Source organism: Anolis carolinensis, chromosome 2 (assembly GCF_035594765.1).
Source record: "Anolis carolinensis isolate JA03-04 chromosome 2, rAnoCar3.1.pri, whole genome shotgun sequence".
Lineage (NCBI taxonomy): Eukaryota > Metazoa > Chordata > Lepidosauria > Squamata > Dactyloidae > Anolis > Anolis carolinensis.
Window position 1 is genome coordinate 253,452,570 of NC_085842.1, and position 23,825 is coordinate 253,476,394.

The following is a 23,825-nucleotide window of genomic DNA, read 5'->3' on the forward strand; positions in this document are numbered from 1 at the left end:
GCAGTGTGCAAAGGAATTCATTCGTGGTTTTTAAAAGTATAGTCCAGCCTCACAGCAATCTGAGGAACCGTGAACTGGCCCTCAGCTTAAAAAGTTTGAGGACTCCTGGCATAAAGGTGCCAGATCCTATCTGATCTTTGAAGCTAAGCAAAAGCACCTCTGAATATTCATTTCCTAATAAAACTCATGGAGTTGTTGTAAGTTGACAGGTAACTGGAAGGTGCTCACACACAGTAACAGTGAATTCTTGTTAGTACTGCACAGAAGATGGCAGTAAAAAACTATTTCCCAATGTGTTCATCTTTATATTCCTTGAAGAAAATACCCAAAATGAAGTAAGAGATAGTGCTGGAAGATGAGACCCTGGGATGAGAAGGTATTCAACCACTTACATGTAAAGAATAAAGGAGTGAAACTAGTACTATGACACTATGACTAATAATGCAACTGTACGAAAGATGGAAAGCTGTTCAGCACATGGTCAAATGCAAAGGGAAAGTCTGAAGCTTCACAACACATAAAATAACAACATGGAATCTCTTAGAGATTCTTCATTCAGGGGGTCTTCATGACGATGATACATTGGCTGCTATGAGGCAGGTGTATGATAGCAGTGGTGGTAACTGCAAAAAGAGGGGGTTACTCCTCCAGCCCCATAGTAGTAAAGATTGTTAATAATAGTTTTGGCACCTGCAAGCCAGCTGTGGTCCAGATTTCAGCTGCACAATGAACTACCTTATCAAAAGCAATAAATCCTTTGCTTCTTCCGAAACTCAAGTGGACGATTAATTTCCTCTCCCAGCTCACCCTGCACATGCTTGTCTAAATATGTGCAACCCAGAGTTAGCACAGGCCATTTTGCTGCCCAGGGCAAGATGCCTCCTACCATACAGCTCCTGACAATATGGGCAGCTGAGTCTGTCCTCAGTATTGGTGACAAGGCAGCACACATCCTCCATAGCATGTTCAGTGAGCAGGTGAGCTTATGGCACACAGAAAAACTGCATGGCACACTTACTACACTGTCCTCCAACACTTTGTCTCTGCACTCTTCCTGCATATCTCTGCCTGAAGCAGCTGCTTCCCTTTGCTTAGTCATAAGGTTGTCCCTGCTCTGAACATGTCTTGTTCAGTTCCATTTGTCTTAACCACTGCTTCTTAAGTTGTGGGTCTTGCCTCAAATGGGGTCAGCAAAATGTTGGAGTCCCAAACATTTGGTAACAGTAACAGTTTTCTGAATGTCACCTAGTAACTGTTTTAGACGTTTGCACTGATCTTCTGTGCAGTGTTTACAGTGGACTCTGCAGAATATGCTTCAGCTGTATTCTGTAACAAGGGAAAATCAGCCTGTTTAGCAAGCCCTGCAAATGTTGATTTGTTATCAGTAAATGTTTGTTTTTTATACCTGTTTTATATATCTCTATACCCGGATTCATTCGACATATCAGGTTCATGTAAAAATTTCTCACCTGAGGTCTGAATTGCTATAGTCCAGAAACTAATTAATTATCTCCTGTGGTGGCCTCCCAATTCCAGGGATTACTGGATGATACGGATTATCTAGATCCATTTCAATCTGGTTTCATGTCTGACTATGGAACAGAGACAGTTCTGGTTGCCTTGGTGGATGACTTACTCAGAGAGCTAGGAGGTGTGTTCCCATGTTGGTTCTCCTGGATCTCACAGCAGCTTTTGATACCACTGACCATGATATCCTTCTGGGTCATCTTGCTGGGATGGGACTGGGAGGCACTGTTTTACAGTGGCTCCTATACTATCTGGTGGGCCGTACCCAGAAGGTAGTGCTGGGAGACTCCTGTTCGAACCCCATGCCGTTGTCCTGTGGGGTTCCTTGGGGCTCCATTTTGTCCTCCATGAAGTTCAACATATACATGAAATTACTGGTAGAGGTATCCAGAGTTTTAGAGTACAGTGCTATCTATATGCAGATGATGCCCAACTCTACTACTACTTTCCACCTGTGCCCATTCCTTGGGAAGCCAGACCTGGCCACAGTGGTCCATGTCTGGATTACTATAACATGTATGTGGGGCTGTGTCTTAAAAGTGCTAATAAACTACAATTGGTCCAAAGAGCTGCAACCAGGTTGCTCACTGGGGCTGACTACAGGGAGCAGACCCCCCCCCCCCCCATTGCAGCAGCCCCACTGGCTGCCAGTCTGTTACTGGGCACAATTCAAAGTGATGTTTATGACCTTTAAAGTCCTAGACGATTCAGGTCCAGGCTATTTGGCCGACTGAATCCCCTTGTACAAACCTGCACGGGCCCTGAGATCTACAGGAGAGGCCCTTTTCTTGTTCTCTCCTCCATCTCAAGCCCTGTTGATGCCCAGGGAAGCCACAATGGCCCTCTCCCTGCTGTCCTTCTGGTGGCAGGATAAAACCTTTTCATTCAGAAAGACATTTAAAGATGAAGGTGTTTAAGATCTAGTCAGGGTGTGTTGTGGTTTTATCAGTTTTTATGGTTTTAACTTGAATAGTTTTTAATATTAATGATGTTCAATACTGTTTTTATATTTGTATAGTTTAAGTTGTATTGCAATGCTTGTGAGTCACTTTGAGTCTCCGTATGGAGAGAAAAAGTGGGATATAAATAAACATCATAATAATATTAAATAATGGTTTGTGAGAAGTGGGACATGGGAAGGTGTGGGTCTGCAATTGTCTGGAATTAGGAATACAATGAAACAATACTGCCCCCTGGTGGATCCCTTTTGAACAGAAATTTATTGTCATGCTATTCAACTCTTCTGTACTATAGTACCTCAGAATATTTTACATCAACTTCTATTTGGTACATCTAGTACAAAATACACAAAGAGAACCTGGAACCTTGGTCACAGCTGGATATTGTCAACTGCAGAATATGAAGCAATCACTGAGATCCTCTATGTGTCATGTGACATGTCATGACCAAAACAATGCTTCTTGATACAGTGAAACAGAAGTGATATACTCAGTAAGGTACATCATTTACCTTACATAGGACCATGGTACATAGGACCATGAATCCATATAAGGAGCAGCTTAAAAAGCTGGGTATATTTAGCCTGCAGAAGAGAAGGTTGAGAGGAGACATGTTCGCCATGTTGAAATATTTGAAATGATGTTATATGAAGAGGGAGCCGGCTTGTTTTCTGCTGCCCTGGAGACTAGGACTCTGAGCAATGTGTTAAAATTACAGGAAAGGAGATTTCACCTGAACATTAGGAAGAACTTCCTGACTGCAAAAGCTGTTCAACAGTGGAACTCATTGCCTCAGCATGTGATAGAAGCTCCTTATTTGGAGGCTTTTAAATAGAGGCTGGATGGCTATCCATTGGGGTACTTTGTGCTTTTCTTGCATGGCAGGGGCTTGGACTGAATGGCCCGTGTGGTCTCTTCCAACTCTATGCTTCTATGATTCTATAAGGTGATTGCCTTTTGGAGGAAATCACAATTTCTCTCATATGTGATGTCAGGAAATATCTTTCAATACAAGAAATGTATGATTTGCCTTGTATTGTCCCATTTCCTTTTATTTTACTTGTATTCCACATTGTGTTTTCTGACTTTGGATTGTTTGAGTGGAATGTACTTAATTTTTCAGACTCCAGTTGTTGTTCTGTGCCTCCAAGTCAGATGGTGTGAGGAAATAAGTCTATCTTGAGACAATGTCCCTGTACATATTCCTTAATCTTGTCCCTACCTTAGCAATCATATTTGGCATGGAAGTCTAGATCAAACAGTTCCCAAATTGTGATCCATGAACACCAAGGGTTATGCAAAAGCAAAGTAGGGGTTCCACAAAAAAAAAAATCAAAATCAAAATTTTAATGGTTTTTAAAATGAAACCACATGAGGCCAACTATTTGACTGTTTCTAAAGCCAAGAAAGGGGGAACGTAGGTTATTTCCAAGTACCTGTTCACCAACTGAAATATTTGGAGATAACCTACATTCAGGGCCGGCCCCACCATAGAGGCCACGTGACGCCGCCGCCTCGGGCGCAGGTCCCGGGGGGCGCCGTCAGGCTGGGAGGGAGGCGGGGCACCGCTCTGACGGTGCCCCGCCGCCCGACCAGTGCGCCCTGGCCTTGTGGCTCCCTCTTTCGCCGCCCGGGAAGGGGAGGAGGGATCCCCTCCTCCCCACCCCGGGCGGCGAAGCCTGCTTCTTTCGCCGCCCGGGAAGGGGAGGAGGGATCCCCTCCTCCCCACCCCGGGCGGCGAAGCCTGCTTCTTTCGCCGCCCGGGGAGGGGAGGAGGGATCCCCTCCTTCCCTCCCCGGGCGGTGAAGCCGGTTTCTTTCGCCGCCCGGAGAGGGGAGGAGGGATCCCCTCCTTCCCTCCCCGGGCGGTGAAGCCGGCTTCTTTCGCCGCCCGGGGAGGGGAGGAGGGATCCCCTCCTTCCCTCCCCGGGCGGTGAAGCCTGCTTCTTTCGCCGCCCGGGGAGGGGAGGAGGGATCCCCTCCTTCCCTCCCCGGGCGGTGAAGCCGGTTTCTTTCGCCGCCCGGGGAGGGGAGGAGGGATCCCCTCCTTCCCTCCCCAGGCGGTGAAGCCTGCTTCTTTCGCCGCCCGGGGAGGGGAGGAGGGATCCCCTCCTTCCCTCCCCGGGCGGCGAAGCCGGCTTCTTTCGCCGCCCGGGGAGGGGAGGAGGGATCCCCTCCTTCCCTCCCCGGGCGGTGAAGCCGGCTTCTTTCGCCGCCCGGGGAGGGGAGGAGGGATCCCCTCCTCCCCTCCCCGGGCGGCGAAGCCTCCCTCTTTCCAACCCTGGCCGCGCCTCCCACGCTGCGTGGGAGGCGGGGCCAGGGCGAATAGCATGGGAGGCGGGGCCAACCCTGGCCCCGCCTTCCACCCAGCGTGCCCTGGCCCCGCCTTCCACCCAGCGTGCCCTGGCCCCGCCTCCCACGCAGCGCGGGAGGCGGGGCCGGGGCACGCTGGTTGGGAGGCGGGGCCAGGGCGCAGGAGGCGGGGCCGGCGGGGGGCGCTTTTCAGCGCCCCCGCTTAATATTTAAATTTATCTCCGACCGGCCCTGCCTACATTCCTCCTTCCTTTGCTTTAGAAACAATCAAATCATTGACCTCATATGGTCACGGAGCCCCCAGTGTTGCAATGGGTTAAACCCTTGTGCCGGCAGGACTGCTTACTGACAGGCTGGTGGTTCAATTCCAGAGAAAGCAAGTGAGCTCCCTCTGTCAGCTCTAGCTCCCCATGCGGGGACATGAGAGAAGCTTCCCACAGTATGGTAAAACATCAAACATCTGGGCATCTTCTGGGCAATGTCCTTGCAGACGGCCAATTCTTTCACACCAGAAGTGACTTGCAGTCGCTCCTGACACACATACACACCCACACAAAAACCAATGGAAGTCATTTTATCATAGCCTGATGTCTCTGACCTGTGCAGCCTCACTAGGAAAAGTGCATGGAAATTCTGAGAAAGTTCCTTACACTCACACTAGTTCACTCTTGGCTTTTCTACTCAGACACTGTCATCTGGACCTGATCAGATTCAAGAACATGCTTTTCATTGAAGTTCGGTAAGTAAAAATTAAAAGATATCAGAACTTCTTCTTGTTCTGTACACATATTGAGTCAGCCTGTAATCTGACTTTGTTTTATTATTTTCTCTATTTTAGGGTACAACTGCAATGGAAGATGATTGCTGGACCGATGGTTAAGAAGCAAACATACCAACAAGTGACAGGATCAAATATGAAAGTTTAAAATCCTTGTGGGAAAGGGAATACGATGAATTTTATCTGTTTTTAGGATTCATTTATATAGTAAGTGCTAAACACCCAGACAGGCAATGTGTAATTTGCAACGAAATCCTTCTTAACAGTTCCTTGGCAACCGCTAAGTTGAAATGACACTTGGAAATGAACCGTCTGTATCTGAAGGGAAATGATGTCAGTTTAAAAAAAACACACACACAAGGAAGGCCAAGATGCCACTGTGACTTGTTTATAGAAAGATGCAAAGACTAATAATGAAAACAGAACTGAAAGTGTTCCAGCAGTCCAGTGTTCTGACAACATTGTGTTCAACTGTATTTATAAAATCTCAAACTGTATCAAAGATACATTAATAGAGACTGGAAAATTGTAAAGCATTTTTGATGCAATTGGAGAAGTGATGAACTTGTGATATTGCTTGATTTCATGAGGAATTCATTCAACGTATCTGTTAAAGATTTGGGATATTTTTTGCACGTTTGTATTTGTGTTTTTGTGGGGCGGGGGGGGGGGCTAGAGATCAATGCAACAGTTTTTAAAATCATTAATTTTTACATGCATAAATACAATCTTGATTGGGGTCAGTGTGTTAACCTTATGCAGAAATGGGGCTGCAGCAACAGTGGGAAAATGGAAAGAAATGGCATCAAGAATAAAAATGTAATGCCAAATCATACTAGTAGTCATTGTATCTTGCATTGACATGTCCTTGTGGTATATTACATTCCATACGACTTAAAGGTTTGTCATTACATTTAAAACATTTTCTTTATTTCCGAACCTACTATGTTTTACAAAATACTCAGTCCATAGGGGTAGATGAAAGAAGGAAGAAATTCATAGGTTCACAGTGCTTACTAAAAAAGGGGTCAGGGTTGGCCGAGGGGAGGATTTCTTTTGACTGAAAAAGTTTGGGAAATGCTGATCCAGATTAATGTATCAAAACAGTCAGCCAGGCATTCAACTGTCTGTTGCATTTGTTACTTTTCAAAAGAATGGTACTGTAGCATTTCCCAAAATAGATGGAGCCATTCCAGCTCCAAGGACAATTGTATCCTGATCTCTCTTGGGTCATTTTACAATATCATAATACAATGTCTGTTTAATTTGAGGGTGGTCTTTGCAAACAGTAAGGTCTTTTCTCTTGGAGCAGTCATGATAACAGAATGTTTGCAACACTAGGATCAATGGCTCAATTTTGTAAAGGAAAAAAAAGATTTAATGCAATGGAAATTGCTTATCTAGGCAGATCTGTAGTTCTCATTTCTTTAAGAATAAAGCCTTAATTCATGTAAGGCCACAGCAAGCGAGAGTCCAAAAGTGGCAGGCTAAAACCAGGAACCTCAAACCATGGCTGATACCAAATGAGAGACTCCCTGCTGGGCACACAGAAGACTGGACGACTTGGAAGGCGCTGAGCAGACTATGGTCTGGCACCACGAGATGCAGAGCCAACTTTAGGAAATGGGGCCACTAAGTGGAGTCCACGACATGCAAGTGTAGAGAAGAACAAACTATTACAATACAGTCAGAGTCCTGCCACATGCACAATGGAGGACCTTCTTACAGCAACACCAGAGGCACTCCAAGTGGTCAACTACTGGTCAAAGGACATTTAGAATAATACCAAGTTGTTTGTGTTTTTAAATACATGACAACTGTACCCTTGGTTTGCTTCTGACACAATAAATAAATAAATAAATAAATAAATAAATAAATAAATAAATTTAAGGCCACAGTCTTTAGGGCTGCATACCCTAGAACAGCTCTACTAAATTTTGGTGGGATTACACCATAACAAGGGATTGAAGGCCTTGGAACTACTGGGTAGATGCAGTCTCTTGTGTTGAGAGCTTCATGTACATCATTTCCCAGAAAAGGTATTTTTTCTTGTTTCCTTCTCCACAATCTACTTAACTTAGATATTGAGACAAACTCAGTGACTGAAAAGTGTCAAAACCTAATGTCGTTTGTGTTAAAAAAAAACACTAATGTCTTCCATGCATTTGCCAATATGCCAATATGCAAATTTAATCAATTACTTTATTGACCAAAATCACATGATAAATCTGAATATTTGAGGCATGCAATTAAATACTCAGTCTGTCTGCTATTCCATGCTCTGTGAACCTTTTGTATTTCCAGCATAATCCATGAGCTCCCATTGCCTTAAATGCCATCACATAAATGCTATTGGAAGCAGCGTCTGAATGTCTGGAACGTCTATAATCCTATACTTATTCATCCAAAATTTCAGCCCCAGATACATGAGTTACTTTAATTGCTTTTATTTTTTAATAATACTGTATTTCTTCAATTCTAAGACACATTTTTCCCTACATAAACATCTCTAAAAATGGGGTGCATCTTAGAATCACAGGAGTATCTTATGTATTTTTGGTGTTGGTGTTGATACTGAAATTAGAGTGCATATTACAATCAATGGCATCTTATTATTGAAGAAGTATGGTCACAGCTTCTATTCAAAACTATGGTAACTGTAAACCTGGGCCACATACAGTTCTTTGGATGCTTAAATATGGTTCTGAAGCTTCCAGACCTGCCCTCCAATTTCATGCTTGGTGGTTGATTTTCCGGTGCTCTTTGGCTGGAAAACCAACCAAAAGCTGCCAAAACAACCCAAATAGCAGCTAGAAGTCATGTTGCATCACTTCAGGTGTGCCTAAATGCCAGGTGGGTTCAGGGACGGAAAATGGCCCCAAGTCCTGCACAATTACTCACTCCTGATTTAAATATACTTCTCTCAGTGTTCATTGAAATATTATTCAAAACACTACAATTCTGTTCTTGACATCAGTATTAAATATAAAGTAATCTCAAAATCTGTACTGTGATAATAGAATTGTTTTTACAAATATGTATCTGCTATTAATGCAGGTTGCAGAAAAGACAAAAATACTTGTAGTTAATACTAGATTTATTTATGCATTTGTTTTAATTTGCTCAGCTGGAAAGCATCAACTGTGGTCATAAGTCATACAAAACTTTCAGGTGAGAGCCTGCAGTGGTATCTGCTCCAAGTGAAGTTTTTTTAAAATCAAGTACTGTTCGAATTCTTCTTCAGCTGACCTGAAATAGCATCTTTCAGCATATTTTGTACTCTCTCACTGTGAAAGATCCACAAAGGAATACACTGCACGAGCCGTGCCTGTAAAAAGGTATAAAAAGAGACAAGAAAAAGGAGACTTTCAAATTTTATGTAATGGAGCCAGGTTTTATAATGTGGAGGAAATACGTTAGCTGGTCATCTGTGTATATGCTTTTTTCAGGAATGTTGATTTTTAGTGCAAAATATTTGGCTGACAGAATGCCCCATCCCATGCAATTCAAGTATCCAAATCTGATCATGGCAAAAACATCAAAACTAGCTATCTGGCCTCTACCTACTGGCACATTTTATGGAAACATGACACAAGGCTTTTTGGGTAGCTGCTCCTAAGCTTCAGAATTCCCTCCTTGGGAAGGCCAGATGGGCCTCCACCTTGCTGTCCTTCTGTCACTAAGCAACAACTTTCTTCTAGCAGGCATTTGGGAATGCTAGATAAAGACAAAGGTCAATCTAGTCCAGGATTCGGTTGCTGCTGTTGCTAACTAGATGCATATGGGAAGCCTACAAGCAGGGTCAAATTTTGGGGGTGGGGGCGGGTTGAAACCTTTTTTTAAGCGAATCATGAAGAGCAGTTCCATAACACAAAATAATTTAGAAATCAGGCTCCATCGATAAACTTCAGTGGACACTCAAGACAGATAAGCTTCAGTTTTTGAAAAAATTGGGGAGCGGCTGAACCCCTAACTCCCCCCCCCCCCCCCCCCCCCCCCCCAGCTACAACTCTGCCTGCAAGCAAGACATGAGTGCAATATGTTCCCTGGTTTGTTTCTGCTCTCCAGAAATTGGTATTGAGAGGCGTTTCTGTAATTATGACCAATAATAGACCGTCATGCCAACTATCCTCCACCAAGGTTTGCTGGTATGTAGACTTCACTGGGGAGGTAAATAACAACTAAAATCCTTCACTCTTCACAGCTTTAAAGAGATCTGCAATGGCGATCTCGATTCACTCCCCCACTTAAAGTCTGCTGGTTTCTAGACTTCACTTGGTGGTGGTGTGGGGCTGGATCATGACTGAAATTGCTACTGCTCCACTCCCTGAAGCTGTGAATAATCAAAAGCATTAATGCCAAACCCATGAAATTTGAGTGCTGATTTTATATACTGTAGTAATCCTATTTCATTTGGAGGCAAGTCCGAAACATGATTGAAGTTACTTCTGAAAATATATGGCTTAGATTGGGGTGCCTAGTCATTTAGATTTAAACATGCAATATTGAAAAACATAACACATTGCATTCAAAGGGCATCAGTGCCGCCTCAGTGTGGGTTTTGGGAAGATTAATCTCTCTCATTGGATTAAGGTATACATTTACCAATATTTCGTGGGCTAAGCATCCAAATGTCTCATCACCCAATGTGATGTACTCCAGGGATTCCCTAACAAAATCTTCTGCTGTCTTGTTGATTAGATTAGGCTTTGACCACTTCGTCATTGGAGTTGAAACAGAATAAGGAGTCACTGCCTGAAATAAGAGACAACAGAGCAACAAATAAAAACCATAAACAACAATTTCACATTTCAAATGGTCAATGCAACATCAGCAGAGCCGATGTGAACTGCATAGCCTAAAATAAAATGAACCCATAATGGACAGGGAAGGGGAAAATAACCAAACATCTCATCTCTCTAGTCAGTAGAACTTTTTTGTTTATTCCAGCAGTTGGTGGAAATATCTCACCTGTATGATAATTCCTTTTGTGTTATATTCTGCTTGAAGAGCTTTAGAAAATGTGCACCCAAAAGCCTACATGGACAAAATTTAAAAACAAGAAAGCTATAGTAATTGCATACTTTTGTTGATTATCGTGATATCATATATTTTTATCCTAAGATCTCCAGTTATATCTTTATTTCATTATCCCATTTTTCTTATTGGAGATTGTAGAAGAATGCAAATGTAGTAAACTGCTTCATACCTTTAGCTTCCTAAAACCTAGAGTGATACAGATAAAGGACATAATTCCATGAAACACAATATTCTTACTTTGGAAGCAGAATAGATGGCATATAGCGGACAGGGAAAGGTGCCGACAGCAGAGGATATATTCAGAATCAGTCCTTTTTGTCTAAAAAATAAACAAAACAGTATAAACAGCATTTTATTGTTATACTGGAGCCCCCGATGGTGCAATGGGTTAAAGCCTTGTGCTGGCAGGACTGCTGACCGATAGGTCAGCAGCTCGAATCCAGAGATTGGGGTGAGCTCCCATCTGTCAGCTCTAGCTCCCCATGCTTTAGGATTGCCATAAATTGGAATCACCTTGAAGGAATACAACAACTCACAAGGGTTAACACTGAAGATAAATCTGGGAGCACAGGATTGGTTAGGGTTCATTCTCCCTGCCTTATGTCACTGCTTTTAAAAAAATCAAATTGATTTGGGTCTTAATGGCAAGACTTGTGAGCTATATCTTCAACATAGTGTTGGTTCATCCTCCTTGCCCTGTGTGCCTGCTTTGAAAAATTTAAACGGACAAGGTTCCTAATGCAAGATGGCCAATCTACGCTTTCAACACTATGTTGGCCCTGTGTCCTGGGCACTCACGCAAGAAGCACAGTTATCTGTAAAGGAAGAGGCTATACAGACTTCCACATGATTCAGAATTCAATGTGCAATTGTGGCTCTCAATTGCATGGACTTCTACATGAGAGGGTTCGTAAACATACCAGTATTCCCTTCGCAGAAATTGTTCTCAAACCATGGATGTCCCGAGGAAGGTCTGAGAAGACAGAGTCTGGAAGAAGGGTCTCTTGACCCACATATGATCCCTTTATGTGGAGAGCAATGCCCACAGAAGGATTTCGTTTGCTGCTATAAAATAGTTCAGTTCATAGATTTGATATCCACAGCTTCACTTACTCACACGCAAAAATCCCCAGCGCCATCAGAATTATTGATGGGACTTTCTAGGTCATCTAGTGTAATTCTATGATACGTTTCTGGCTTAGCTATAGTCAAAATGTAGGGTTCTGTATCATTCACTGTTTCAACTATCAACGATGGGCCTTGGACTTTATCCCGCACAGATATTGGGGTGGGGGGGGGGGGGAGTACTGTTTTCACATTACCTACCATTATGGATTTTGTTTCTTATAAACAGAGTTCAATATGGAAATTATGAAAAATCAACCTCCAGCACCACATCAAAATTATGTTTTAAAATAAAATTACAATAATATAAAAATATAAATGCATGTTGAGTATCCCTTATCTAAGATTCCAAAATGTGAAATATTGAAAAATACAAAATATTCCACAAGCTATGTGTATAAGGTATATACGAACAATTTTGTGTTTATGTATGGGTCCCATCTCCAAAAATAATATGCAAGTATTTAAAAATCCTTGGGAGGGGAACCAAAATGGAACCCTTCTAGGGCCAAGCCTTTTGGATAAGGGATACTCAACCTGTGTGAATATGTAGATGAATATATTAATAAGGTAAAGGTAAAGGTTTTCCCCTAACATTAAGCCTAGTTGTGTCCAACTCTGGGGGTTTCTGCTCATCTCCATTTCTATGCTAAAGAGCCAGTTTTGTCCTTAGAAACCTCCAAGGTCATGTGGTCGGCATGACTGCATGGAGTGCCGTTACCTTCCCACCTGAGTAGTACCTATCGATGTAGTCACCTTTGCATGTTTTCAAACTGCTAGTTTGGCAGAAGCTTGGGCTAACAGCGGGAGCTCCCCAGATTTGAACTGCCAACCTTTCGGTCAGAAAACTCAGCAGTTCAGCAGTTTAATATGCTGCACCAAATATATTAAGAAGGCCTGCAAATTCAAACAAACAACAACAAACTTCCTAATTTGCTATTGGCATAGAATTCAATATATTTCCTTTCACTCTTTCTTTCCTTTTAATTGTTCTTCTCAAGCTTATGAAGAAATCCTTGAAATCTTCTTGGCAATACCTGATAAAATTCCACAAGCCTGAGAAGATGATCCATATGAGCATGAACTGCACCATAAATGTCAGTAAACATCTTCAGCCCACTTGTGGAAGTGAATCCTCCATGGTTAATCAAGTATTCTCTGAATAAATATTTCCATTTTCTTACCCTGAATCTAATGTGTATCAGTTCCCAAAATGTTACTTTTTCCCAACTCTGATCATTTCTCCAGGGTAGAATATTGGATTGGGTAGAACATTGTTCAGTACCTCGGATGCATCACAGTGGCACCAAATAACATCACTCAACATTCATATTACTGACCATACATTTCTCCCAGAATGTACTTTTAATGCACCTTATCACAACAAGCAAACTAATTCTATCAATCCCAAATCTGTTAGAGCTAGAAACTATCTTTAAAACACAGAAGTACACGCAATCAAACAAAAGATATTTACCTTGGCACCATCTGCTTCAAAACTATCCGTGTCATCTAAACCAAAAATGAAATTCACAGATTGATAATCATACTTGTGTAATAATGATGATGATTATGATGATGATCATAATAATTTTATTTTTATATCCTGCCACCATCTCCTTGAAGGGATTTGGAGTGACCTACAAATGGGACCAAGCCCAATAACAACAGAGTACCCATTGAAGACAATATAGATAGCATGAGCCATAGAGTAGGAAGAAATCTTGGAGGTCACCTACTCCAAATCCAACCTTTGCTTATATACCTCTAGCAAAGAAGAGACTTTCTGGTATTGAGGCAATGATTTTTCAACATCAGAGAAGAAGCAAACTGCAGAATTTCCTGTGCTAATTAGGGAAGAGATTTACTTCTTCAGAGAAATTTCCTCAGTTTCTAGCGTGGCCCTTCAGGACATAACCAGAAAAGAGTAGTATCTTGGAAAAATGAAATTATAGAAGATCAGTGTCACATATCTACAACACTGTATCCTATGCAACATGCATAATCCAGAATTTGTTGAAGCCTATTATGCAGAAAGGGGAGGACCACCAAAGAAGAGGACCGCCATTCACATATAACTTTCATAAGAACTTAAAATAAGAGAAGATGATTTGTGGTAATTAATGCCACTCAGTCATGATTAAAGGAATATTGGTTTTGCTTACAATGAAGTAATAAATAGACTGGATCAGTTCAGTTTAGTCCCCCCCTCCCCGGGTTGAGATAGAAAGGGGTAAAAATGCAGTAAATAAAAACATATATAGAAATAATGCTGTTGCAAACTGCAATATGAAAAAACCTATTCCACCTCACTGGCCAGAGTTAAAATCAAATTAAGATGGAGTTATCTTAATAGCATAGTAAAGGTTAAGATATATATATATATATATATATATATATATATATATATATATATATATTGTCTTGCAAAAAACAAGAACAAGAACAACAGAATTTTCAGTCACAGTTAGTTGTTTTCTTGTTCTCTCTGATACAGCCATTCCTCCGCATTAGCAGTTGTGACTTTTGTGGGTTTGATTATTCACAGATTTGATTAAATACATTCTTTCTAGGAAATTCTATGTTTTCCAGTGTGATTCTGTGGTCAACTTCCTCCAGTCATGTTGAAGGATCTAGATCAGACATGGGCAAACTTCAACACTCCAGGTGATTTGGACTTCAACTCCCACAATCCCTAACAGCCAGTAACTGGCTAGGATTTCTGGGAGCTGGTTCAAAACACCTAGAGGGCCAAGTTCTACCTATGCCTGATCTAGACAGTTCCAGAGCAAACACCTCCCTAGGAATCACTAGGTCCTCCAATATGGTTCTATGACCAGCTTCCAGTGGATGTAGGCCATAGAGGTGTCCTGGAAGACCTAGAAAACTGTTCTCTCAGCTAAAAAAAAAATAGCAATTTGTTTATTTGTGGTTTTTCACTCTCATGGTGGTCCTGTGACCATCACCCCAGTAAATATGGAGAGCTGGTTGTACTTAAAAATACCTGTGGGATTTTGTCTCTCAAACAATATTTCACATAAAATTGAACTGAGCACATTGTCTTGGCAGTTTGGTCCCCAAAGGGGCTATTTGCTGATAAAATGCAACATAAAAATAGAGAACAGAAGAACATGTTCTCCATTTCACTGCCTGGTTGTTGCAAGGACAAACTCTCAAGGACAAGAGAACACCAATATATCTTCCCCAAAGCCTTTAAGAAGGTCATGCATTAAAATTGGCCTCAGAAAAATCCTACAGTATTTAGTGGCAATCCAGTTCTTAAAATGGGCTACAGAATTAAGATAAATGTGTTTAAGGAAGAAAAGGAGCAAAAATGCAGACAGGTCCCAGAGTCTTTGCCCTGCTACACTTCATACGGAGTCAAAGACAGAATGACAACACACGGCAATCAAAGATTGCAGGCTACATCTGAGTAGTTACTCCATTCAGGAAAACCATGTAACCATCTCGAAGGTACAAGTCTTAACTCTATGTGGCTCATCAAAAGAAAACTACTCTGTTTCTAGTAGTATGACTGCACACCTAGGAATGTAATTTAGACTGAAAACATTATGTGTTCTCCCTTCATAATCTATTTTCAAGAGACATTATTATTGTTTTGTTGGCTGCTTCTATTGCTAATTTCAAGAACCTGTGACCTGTGCTAAGAGGAAATTCAACTGCCATCCTGCTAGAATCGCTGAATAAAGGGGCCAGGGACGTTCATTTTGTGCTTTACTTCAGGTGGTAAATTCTCTTGGGTTGGTCCTCAGGGAGCTGTCATAAATGTGAAGGCTTTTTCCAGTGGAATTGCTGCCAGGTCAAGATTAGAAGCCCTTTCATTTATTTTTCTCAGGAGAGATGGAAAGTTCAAAGACACAAATTCTGACTCAGTATGTGTCATCTTCAGGGTCAGGCAAGATTTTTACAAAGGACAAATGTTACCCTTTTGCAAGCTGAAAACACAAGTCTAAAACGTGTATTTGAGAATTATGACAAAGGCGCCAAACAAGCCAAATTCAGCATGAATTTGAAAACCTCCTTCAGGATCTTTTCCATTAATAGGAACCAATTGAAAATCATTTGTTGATGGAAGCCTTCATGCAAAAGAAATTCATTTCATTTTCTCCTATGACGAGCTTGTGTGTGGTACATACCTGGGTGACAGACATGATGTTGCAGTTGATAAGGGCCTGTTGGGAATAATAAATGAAAGATTATAGGAAAATTTTCTGATCCAGTAAAAACAAGGAATCATCATAAAATGTAAAAGGATACACCAGAATTGATTTTATTTTCCATTGGCAGGGTCGTTAATAGCTAAGGAAGAAATTCAACTTTGCATCCATCTATAGTCAGTATTTTATTTACTCAGCTGCAAGTCCCAATTTATTTCAATGCAGTATACTCCAAATAACTATATATTGGACTGCAGGCAACATTTTACTTTCCTAGCTACATTCAATCCACTGCAAATTTGATAATCCCCTTTGGATCCTTTTGTTTTTCCACCGGTTTTCAGGCATTTATTTGAACGGAGGATTTGAAAATCAGAGAAGGACTTATTAAGAGTTACTGTTCAGAAGATATTATGCTACTCTCCAGTTTCCTCCCTCCATAATGGATCATTTTGTGGAGGAAAAATGACAGAAGTGTTAGTGGAAAAGCACAGGAAATGCAACTGGAACACAATATCATTTTGTCATACAAACACACACTGCAGGACCGTGGTACAAATGTCTCCTCTAGAGGCAGAGCATTTTTATTGGCTTGTTTGTTTTTTCAGTTTGGGGGAATAAGTTTTCCAGACAAAAAAGAAAAAATTTCAAGGAACTTGGCTGGCTAATAATAATTTTGCAGAAATGCCTTTTGCATTTGTAAAGAAACTTCATCAAAATAAACTGAATCAAAATTGCCATGGCTTATTAGCCTTATGCTTCAACGTTAGTTAGTTGCCATACAAAAGGGAAATGGTTGATCATAGGAGTTCTAATTCAGAAACATTTCTTACCTGATCATTGTCTGGTGCATCAAGAAAATGGCACGGGATGCTGGTCTGAAGCATTCCAACATTGTTGACTAATCAAAGGAAGCAAAGTAAGTGCAGTCACACAATTATATAGCACAACTGCAAGAAATGAATTGTTCTAAAGGGAGAACAAGCTTAGCAAAACTGCCATTTTTAGGAGTGGTGGAAGGCCAGATTAGTTGGGAATAAATTAAGTAAACAGGACAAGACATTCTTTATGCATTATATTTTGCTGAAATAATGTAGAATTTTTAAAAAGCCAATATGATTGTGTGCATACTTCTACCACGATTCAGCTTCTGATTAGCTTGGGTTGGGCAGTTTGTTTTTTTGAGATGAGTTGTGGTTTGGTGATGCATCCTGACTTAATAGTTCAGAAGGAATAATTAAGAGACTGATCTGAGAATTCAGTGAATCAACAAAAAACATCTCCTAAGTGATATCTAGCGATTTCTTAGAAAAAATTCAAACACGTATTAATCTGTTGTGACTCTTATTAATTATGTTCTTTAAACTCTGCTGTTTCATTTTTGAAGATCTTATGAAAGAAATCATCAGTAAGTATGGCTTTCTAATACATTGCCAATTTTTTTTAAAAAAATGTATACATCAGTAGACCCCCTGGTGACAAAGTGGGTTAAACCTCTGAGCTGCAGAACTTGCTGACTGAAAGGTCAGAGGTTCAAATCTAGGGAGTGGGGTGAGCTCCCGCTGTTAAGCCCAGCTTCTAGCAGTTCAAAAACATGCAAATGTGAGTAGATCAATAGGTCCCGCTTCTGCGTAAAGATAACAGTGCTCCATGCAGTCATGTTGGCTACATGACCTAGGAGATGTCTATGGACAATGCCAGTTCTTCAGCTTAGAAATGGAGATGAGCACCACTCCCCAGAATTGGACATGACTAGACAATGTCAAGGGAAACCTTTACCTTTACCTATATACATCGTTGGTTTTCTGATGTCTCAGATTTTTCTCTGAATTAGCCCTTCTGAACTATTTGGTCAATGCACTGTCCAGTCACAGGGACAGGTCACCCCATTTCAGAAAATCCATCTCAGAAGGCATTTTTATTGCCAGATTTAAATGGATGCTTGACAGAATACAGAGTATTAGGCAGAGAGATGAAGCCGCCTTAGGTGGTAGATTTGGGCAAACATAAAAATAAAGCAAATTTGTCCTTATTTCCTTCATTATTATTTAATACCCCGTGGGAATTATGAAATTTTATGGCATATGTGCCAAAATAATCTGGCTTACCTAGGAAATATTCTGTGTGTCTTTACATGGAGTGAGATGGGATGGGCATTTGCCTATCCGCTCAGGCAGTGAAAGTCTTGGGCCAACTTTGACTCCTGAAAAACACCCTTATATCACTTACCCAAAATTCCAACTTCTAATCCTTGAAGGCTTTTTTCAATATCACTATATATGTCCATTTTGGTGAAGTCAGCTTGTATGATTTTCACTCTTTGTCCTGTGGTCTGCTCTTCGTGGAAAAACAAGAAACAAGTCTAATTCTGTGCTGTTTGAAAATTTGCAGTTTAGCTGCAAGATGGTGCCCATGGGTCACTATGTATTAAATCTATCTTACGAGCAGTGATGCACAATGGAAAACACTTTAATTCAAGCATTTAATTCTACATCTTTAGAAATGGGGAAGGGCCTAAATATCCCAAAGGCAGCAGATCCTATCTTAGAAGGTAAATAGGGTCAGTCCTGTTTAGTACTTGGTACACACACCTTGTTGGCTCACAAGAAAAATGTCAACATTCATAGTTGGGCAGCAACTTTGAGCTGACTGAGGGCCCTTCCACACATCCATATAACCCAGAATATCAAGGCAGAAAATCCCACAATATCTGCTTTGAACTGGAATATCTGAATATATTCCAGTTCAAAGCAGAAAATGTGGGATTTTATTCAGCTGTGTGGAAAAGGGCCCTGAGTCTAATCCTATGTTTTTATATCATCCTATACCCCATTGTAAGACTAAACCAAAGCAATTTTTAAAAATCCCCCATGTTGTTTTATGTCCCCTATGACCACTAATATGGGAGAAATTGAAAAAATGAGACTACATTAGTCTTGATAAAGGTATTTTCTAATTTAGAGCTTGGAAAGTTTACTTTTAGAACTATAGTTTCTAGTATCCCTTAGCCTAATTGCACGATTGCGGCAGTGATAGCTCAAAAATTAACATTTTAAAAATGAAATCAAGTTATATTGCAGCCAATTAACCATTTCTTATTATTTCATGGTTTATACATGTTGCGTGGATGGTTAGATGGAAAACAACATTGCTATAATGCACATAAAATATTACACTTATCTGCAGCTCATGAAAGAAGCAAACTAGGAAGTGAAAAGAGAACAAACTATAGATGCATGGTTAAAGGTTTAGAAAAAGAAAGTTAGTTTTATTTTTTTTATATACTTACCAATGTCCAAGGCTACTCTCTGCATTTTTTGGAATGTTCTGCTAATCAAAACAATATTTAGTCCCCGTTTGGCTAACTGTAGAAACAAGATTTAAACATAGAAACATTTCAGTATCTGAGTGATGGCAATGTGATGGGGCATTCATTTATTAGATGGAATTTCATTATCATGTTGTCTGGCAGCCAGATATATGTCTTGCTTAGGTATTTTTCCAAAGTATGCTTCAACACTGGACTGCCTCTAAGATTATGAGCTGCTATTTTACTGAGCTCAGTGCTGACCCACGATAGTTGAGTGCCTGTGGCAAAGGAAAAGGTGGGCTCCTTCTTTTCCCCATTTCCCTACAGAAGCCAACAGTTGAATAGATATGACCTATCACTGGCAGTGGTAACTGTTTTGGTTTAGGGGCAGAAAAGTCTATATGGTGACTCAAATGCTCCCCAAAATATCTGCCACCTGAGAAGATTGCCTCACTCTATCGAAAATGAGAATTGGCCCTGTTGTAAAGGTTATTTTTAAAATGTCTACAAAGATTCTGACAAATATTCTAAACTACTGTATCAATCTTAAGTAATTGTGTAGATGCTCTTCTTACCTCAATGGAATAGGCTCTTCCAATGCCATCTCCTGCTCCCGTAATCACTAAAAGATCAAAAGATCATGATCTTTCTTTGTGAAATTCTTTCTTGCGTATAAATTACATAGTTTAGCCAAAGAAAATTCTTGTTGTCTTAGCTTTTAGGTCTGTTCCTGGGATTCTTTGGGGTGATGATTCAGGAAATTGCATTGGGTAGACCACATCAACTCAAGTTTCTTAGATATGGTTATCTATGGGCAAGCAGATGGTGACTGGTATATGGCATATGTTCTGTATCTCAAAAATTAGAGTAGATATGGAAAGGCTGGTGCCATTTTTGGAATCAGCAGGTCAAACTTATACCTAGAAACAAGGCCAGTATTCCAGACACCAAACTGTATCTTGGCCAGTGTTATCTCAGATCTATGGGTCTTTGTGTGGGCATCCCAGACTTCTCTGTCTTCAGGAAGATAAAGTCACATTTTGTACAATTGAGAGAGTGAAGAATTAAAGCAAAATGATAAAATAATTAACCCAAATGAGAGATGCTATTAACAGTTTAAAAGATGCTGTTCTTGGGTAACCTTTGTGCCTGATGAATGGAGCTCAGGATTTTGTTATTGGATTAAAGCTTTAATTCATACATTTTCTAGAGGAGGATATACATTGATATTTATATTTATATCATCTCAAAATATTAACTTGGATCCTAAATTTTCAATTAGTTTATATCCATTATCTAGGAATTAGTCCCACTGAACTAAATGGAACTTATTTCTAAAATAGATACAGATTTGCACCAAATAGATACAGGTTAGCACCCACACACATACTCTCCACACAGCCACTAGACTGCTACCCAAAAAGTCTTTTTTGAGGATGAAGGCATGCCTTGAGCAATATAGTATGAGAAACTGTGGGATAGGGTCTTAAAACAAAGAATTAAAGGAAATTAATTGTATTAAAATAACCTTTCATTCTGCAAACATCCTTAAATCAACATAAGATTCACTTGTGTTTTTTTCAATTGGACTTTTAATTTAAATTATAGTGTGTTTGTCTAATTTGTCTACTGTGAATTTATGATGTTGTGTAGACTGTTTATTGCCTATGTTTGTTTGTTTTTTTGCACTTGTTGTATTTTGTGAGCCGTCTTGAGTCCCTCTGGGAGATGGTGGCGGGATATAAATAAAGTTTTATTATTAATTTCCAGAAAGCTCCTATGCATGCCTATCTCAAAATAAGTCTCACTGACTCTTCAGCAAGTGGATATTGGACTGAAGATTTGCAGTACAATCTTATGTGTGTTTACTTGGAAGTAAACCACACAGTGTTCACTAAGGTTTCATCTCTAAAAAGTGTGCACAGTCTTAATTTATTTTGATTTTTTCCTTCAATATGCTATTATTTGCACATTTATGTTGCTGTGTCCATTTGTTTCCTTTTGTGGGACATGTATATCTCAATATTCTAATAGAACAAAATACTTTTGAAAGAAGATAAAAAACACTGAGCTATAAAGGGCTACGCCTCTTTTATGAAGTACTGTAACTCTAAACTGGCTCAGCTGTCACTAGCTATGGAATGAGTGCTGTTTTAATCTGAGTTTTATGTTGTTTACATACTTATATGCTTTATTCAATTGTATTTTATATTGTGTTTATGTTCTGCTTTTTAGGCACCTTGTGCCTTGTATAAGCCTCCTCAAGTCCCTTTGGGGAGATGGCGGCAGGATTTAAGAATAAAGCTGTTGTTGTTGTTGTTGTTGTTGTTATTATTATTATTATTATTATTATTATTATTATTATTATTATTATTTATTAAAGACGATAGCAGCAATCCTATGCATTTTCACCAAGCAGCAAGACAACTGAGCTGATAAGAACCTACCTCTGAGTACATCTGCTTAGAATTAAATTGCAGATTTGGGTTAAAAGAAGCCGATAGCAAGTTCCCTTGTATGTACAGTACATAATGCATCCAACTATAAAGTTTTACTGGCAGAAAAAACACCATCCCATAAAAGAAAGGTTTGGAGTATTCTGATTTTGCAAGATGAAGAATTCACATGCAGCCACATACATCAATACACACACATATATACTGTATACAGGATGAACCATAACATGGTATATAATTTTGCAAGCTTTCAGGTCTCCCAGAACTCTTCATCTGGCAAAGAGGCACCACAGATCAACTTCTCCCCTTATCACCTCTATTTTGCTATTACTCAATGAAGAATTTTGGAGGACTCAAGAGCCTGCACAGTCCCAATAAAGGCATTGCTTTCATTTTAACAAAATAAAAGTCAGTTCATAAATGAACATTTGCTGCCACAACACATTATTTTTTATTTTAATTACTGAGTAAGCCCAATGCAGAATTATCTTTTTATTTTAAATTTGATAAACTTTATATTAAAAAGAATGTTATATTTGCATTAATATAGTAGCACACATTGAAATGTTGGAAAACAGGAACCTGCCATACACCAAAACAAACCTTAAGCGCATCTAGTTTGGTATTATCTCTAGTCCAGTAACAGGTAGATGCTCTCAAGAGCTTCAGAGAAAGGTTCCTCCCAAGCTACGGATGCCAGGAATTGAACCTGGCACACAAACCTTCCATTTTACCACACAAACAAAAATCTTCAATTTTATCACCAAACTAACTGGCATTCCTATTAACATTGTATCACATCAACAACAACAAGGAAGAGGAGAGTTCCTTTACCTGCCCATTCCCCCATTGATTGGAAAAAAGTTGGGGGCAAAGTACTTCGTATGTATGGGAAGACATACTTCAGGAACCGAAGGCTCTTCACCAGGAAAACCAGACAAACAATACTTCCAAGGACAGTAAGCAGATGTTGCTGGAATTCACCCATGAGGAACAATTACAAGGATCCAAGATCACGTATTGCCACTGTCTGCCTCTCTCACTTGCTGCTGATACACTGGAGCTCTGGCAACAGATACAAACTGAAACATAAAATGGTCTCCCTAATCATGAACCCCTGAGTCATAAGCATCTCCCATCCTCCCCTCAAAGAATGTGCCAGAAGTTAGAACAGAAGGGCATTTTTGGCCCAGATATGGGAACTTCGGGACAGGCAAACACAGTGACTGTCCTTACCCCCACCTCAAAAATAGGAGATGTGGAGCCAGGCTAATAATATACCTTCATCTCTAGCTGGAGCAAAGAATGAATATGTTTGGGTTTATTTGCATGAACATTAAGATTATGCTCACTCACACCATATCCACACTATTATATAAATTAGTTTTTCCCAAATGGGTGTCCTCTAGATATAATAAATTACAATACCTGTCCAACTAGCTTTCTCAAATGTTGACTCAGGACCTCATCACATTTAATAGGGGAAAGTGGGGGAAAGCATAGGGAACTGTGTTACCCCATTCCCTCCTATCTTTTCTTGTCTTATGGGATGACCAGCCATCCCACGTCCTTTTTGTGTCTTACCGCTTCTTCCCCCCTCTTTCCCCCACATTCTTCATTCAGGAGTTGGGTAACACCCGACTCCTGGAGACAATTTTTGGGCTCAGTTTCCATGCACTGCAGAAATAGAGTCCCATAGAGTCCCATTGAGTCCCATTGGAAGTGCCCTTATTTCTTCTGATGGCCTTCAAGGGATTCCATTTCTTCAGGACATGAAAGGGGAGCCCAAAGGCCATCTGATGAAGTACTCAGCTTTGAACACCTCAAATTGTATTCCTGCTCTTTAGTATCCAAATTACCATTCTTGTCTCTTCCCTTTTCATGAACAAGCAGAAATATTACATGGCATACTACAGAGAACCCTTCAAAATGTTCCCTCAGATTAAATAACTAGAATTAGAACTAGAAAACCACCAGAGAGGGAGTGAGATTAGTCTTTATAGTTAGTTATTCATGTTTTAGTATCCAATTATGTATATCTTTGTATTGGTGTGTTTTATGTTTTGTGTTTATATGATTTTTGTGTGTGTTGTCATCTGTATGTTTTTTCTATGAGTTAGAAAGTAGATTATTGGGGTGT

At 40.2% G+C, this 23,825-nt stretch overlaps 1 protein-coding gene across 1 annotated transcript; it reads right to left on the bottom strand.

Moving 5' to 3' along the window:
- Positions 1–8,655: 8,655 nt before the first annotated feature.
- On the bottom strand, positions 8,656–23,420 carry hsd17b3 (hydroxysteroid 17-beta dehydrogenase 3). The gene is made up of 11 exons (XM_016990986.2): positions 22,520–23,420; positions 19,805–19,851; positions 19,209–19,284; positions 18,149–18,256; positions 16,753–16,820; positions 15,899–15,934; positions 13,219–13,253; positions 10,854–10,935; positions 10,548–10,613; positions 10,182–10,331; positions 8,656–8,904 (listed from the first exon to the last, which is right to left on the bottom strand). The coding sequence occupies exons 1-11, from the start codon at positions 22,671–22,673 to the stop codon at positions 8,794–8,796; spliced, it is 933 nt and encodes a 310-aa protein (XP_016846475.2). The 5' UTR covers positions 22,674–23,420; the 3' UTR covers positions 8,656–8,793.
- Between the last annotated feature and the right edge of the window lie 405 nt (positions 23,421–23,825).

What these genes read in the sequence shown, in the direction of transcription:
- hsd17b3 (XM_016990986.2), bottom strand. Translation starts at nt 22,673, where the DNA reads ATGGGTGAATTCCAGCAACATCTGCTTACTGTCCTTGGAAGTATTGTT. An exon ending in ATGCACCAGACAATGATCAG is followed by an intron (nt 15,935 to 16,752) that starts GTAAGAAATGTT and finishes TATTCCCAACAG; the next exon opens with GCCCTTATCAACTGCAACAT. An exon ending in TTGAAGCAGATGGTGCCAAG is followed by an intron (nt 10,936 to 13,218) that starts GTAAATATCTTT and finishes TTTATTTTTTAG; the next exon opens with ACAAAAAGGACTGATTCTGA.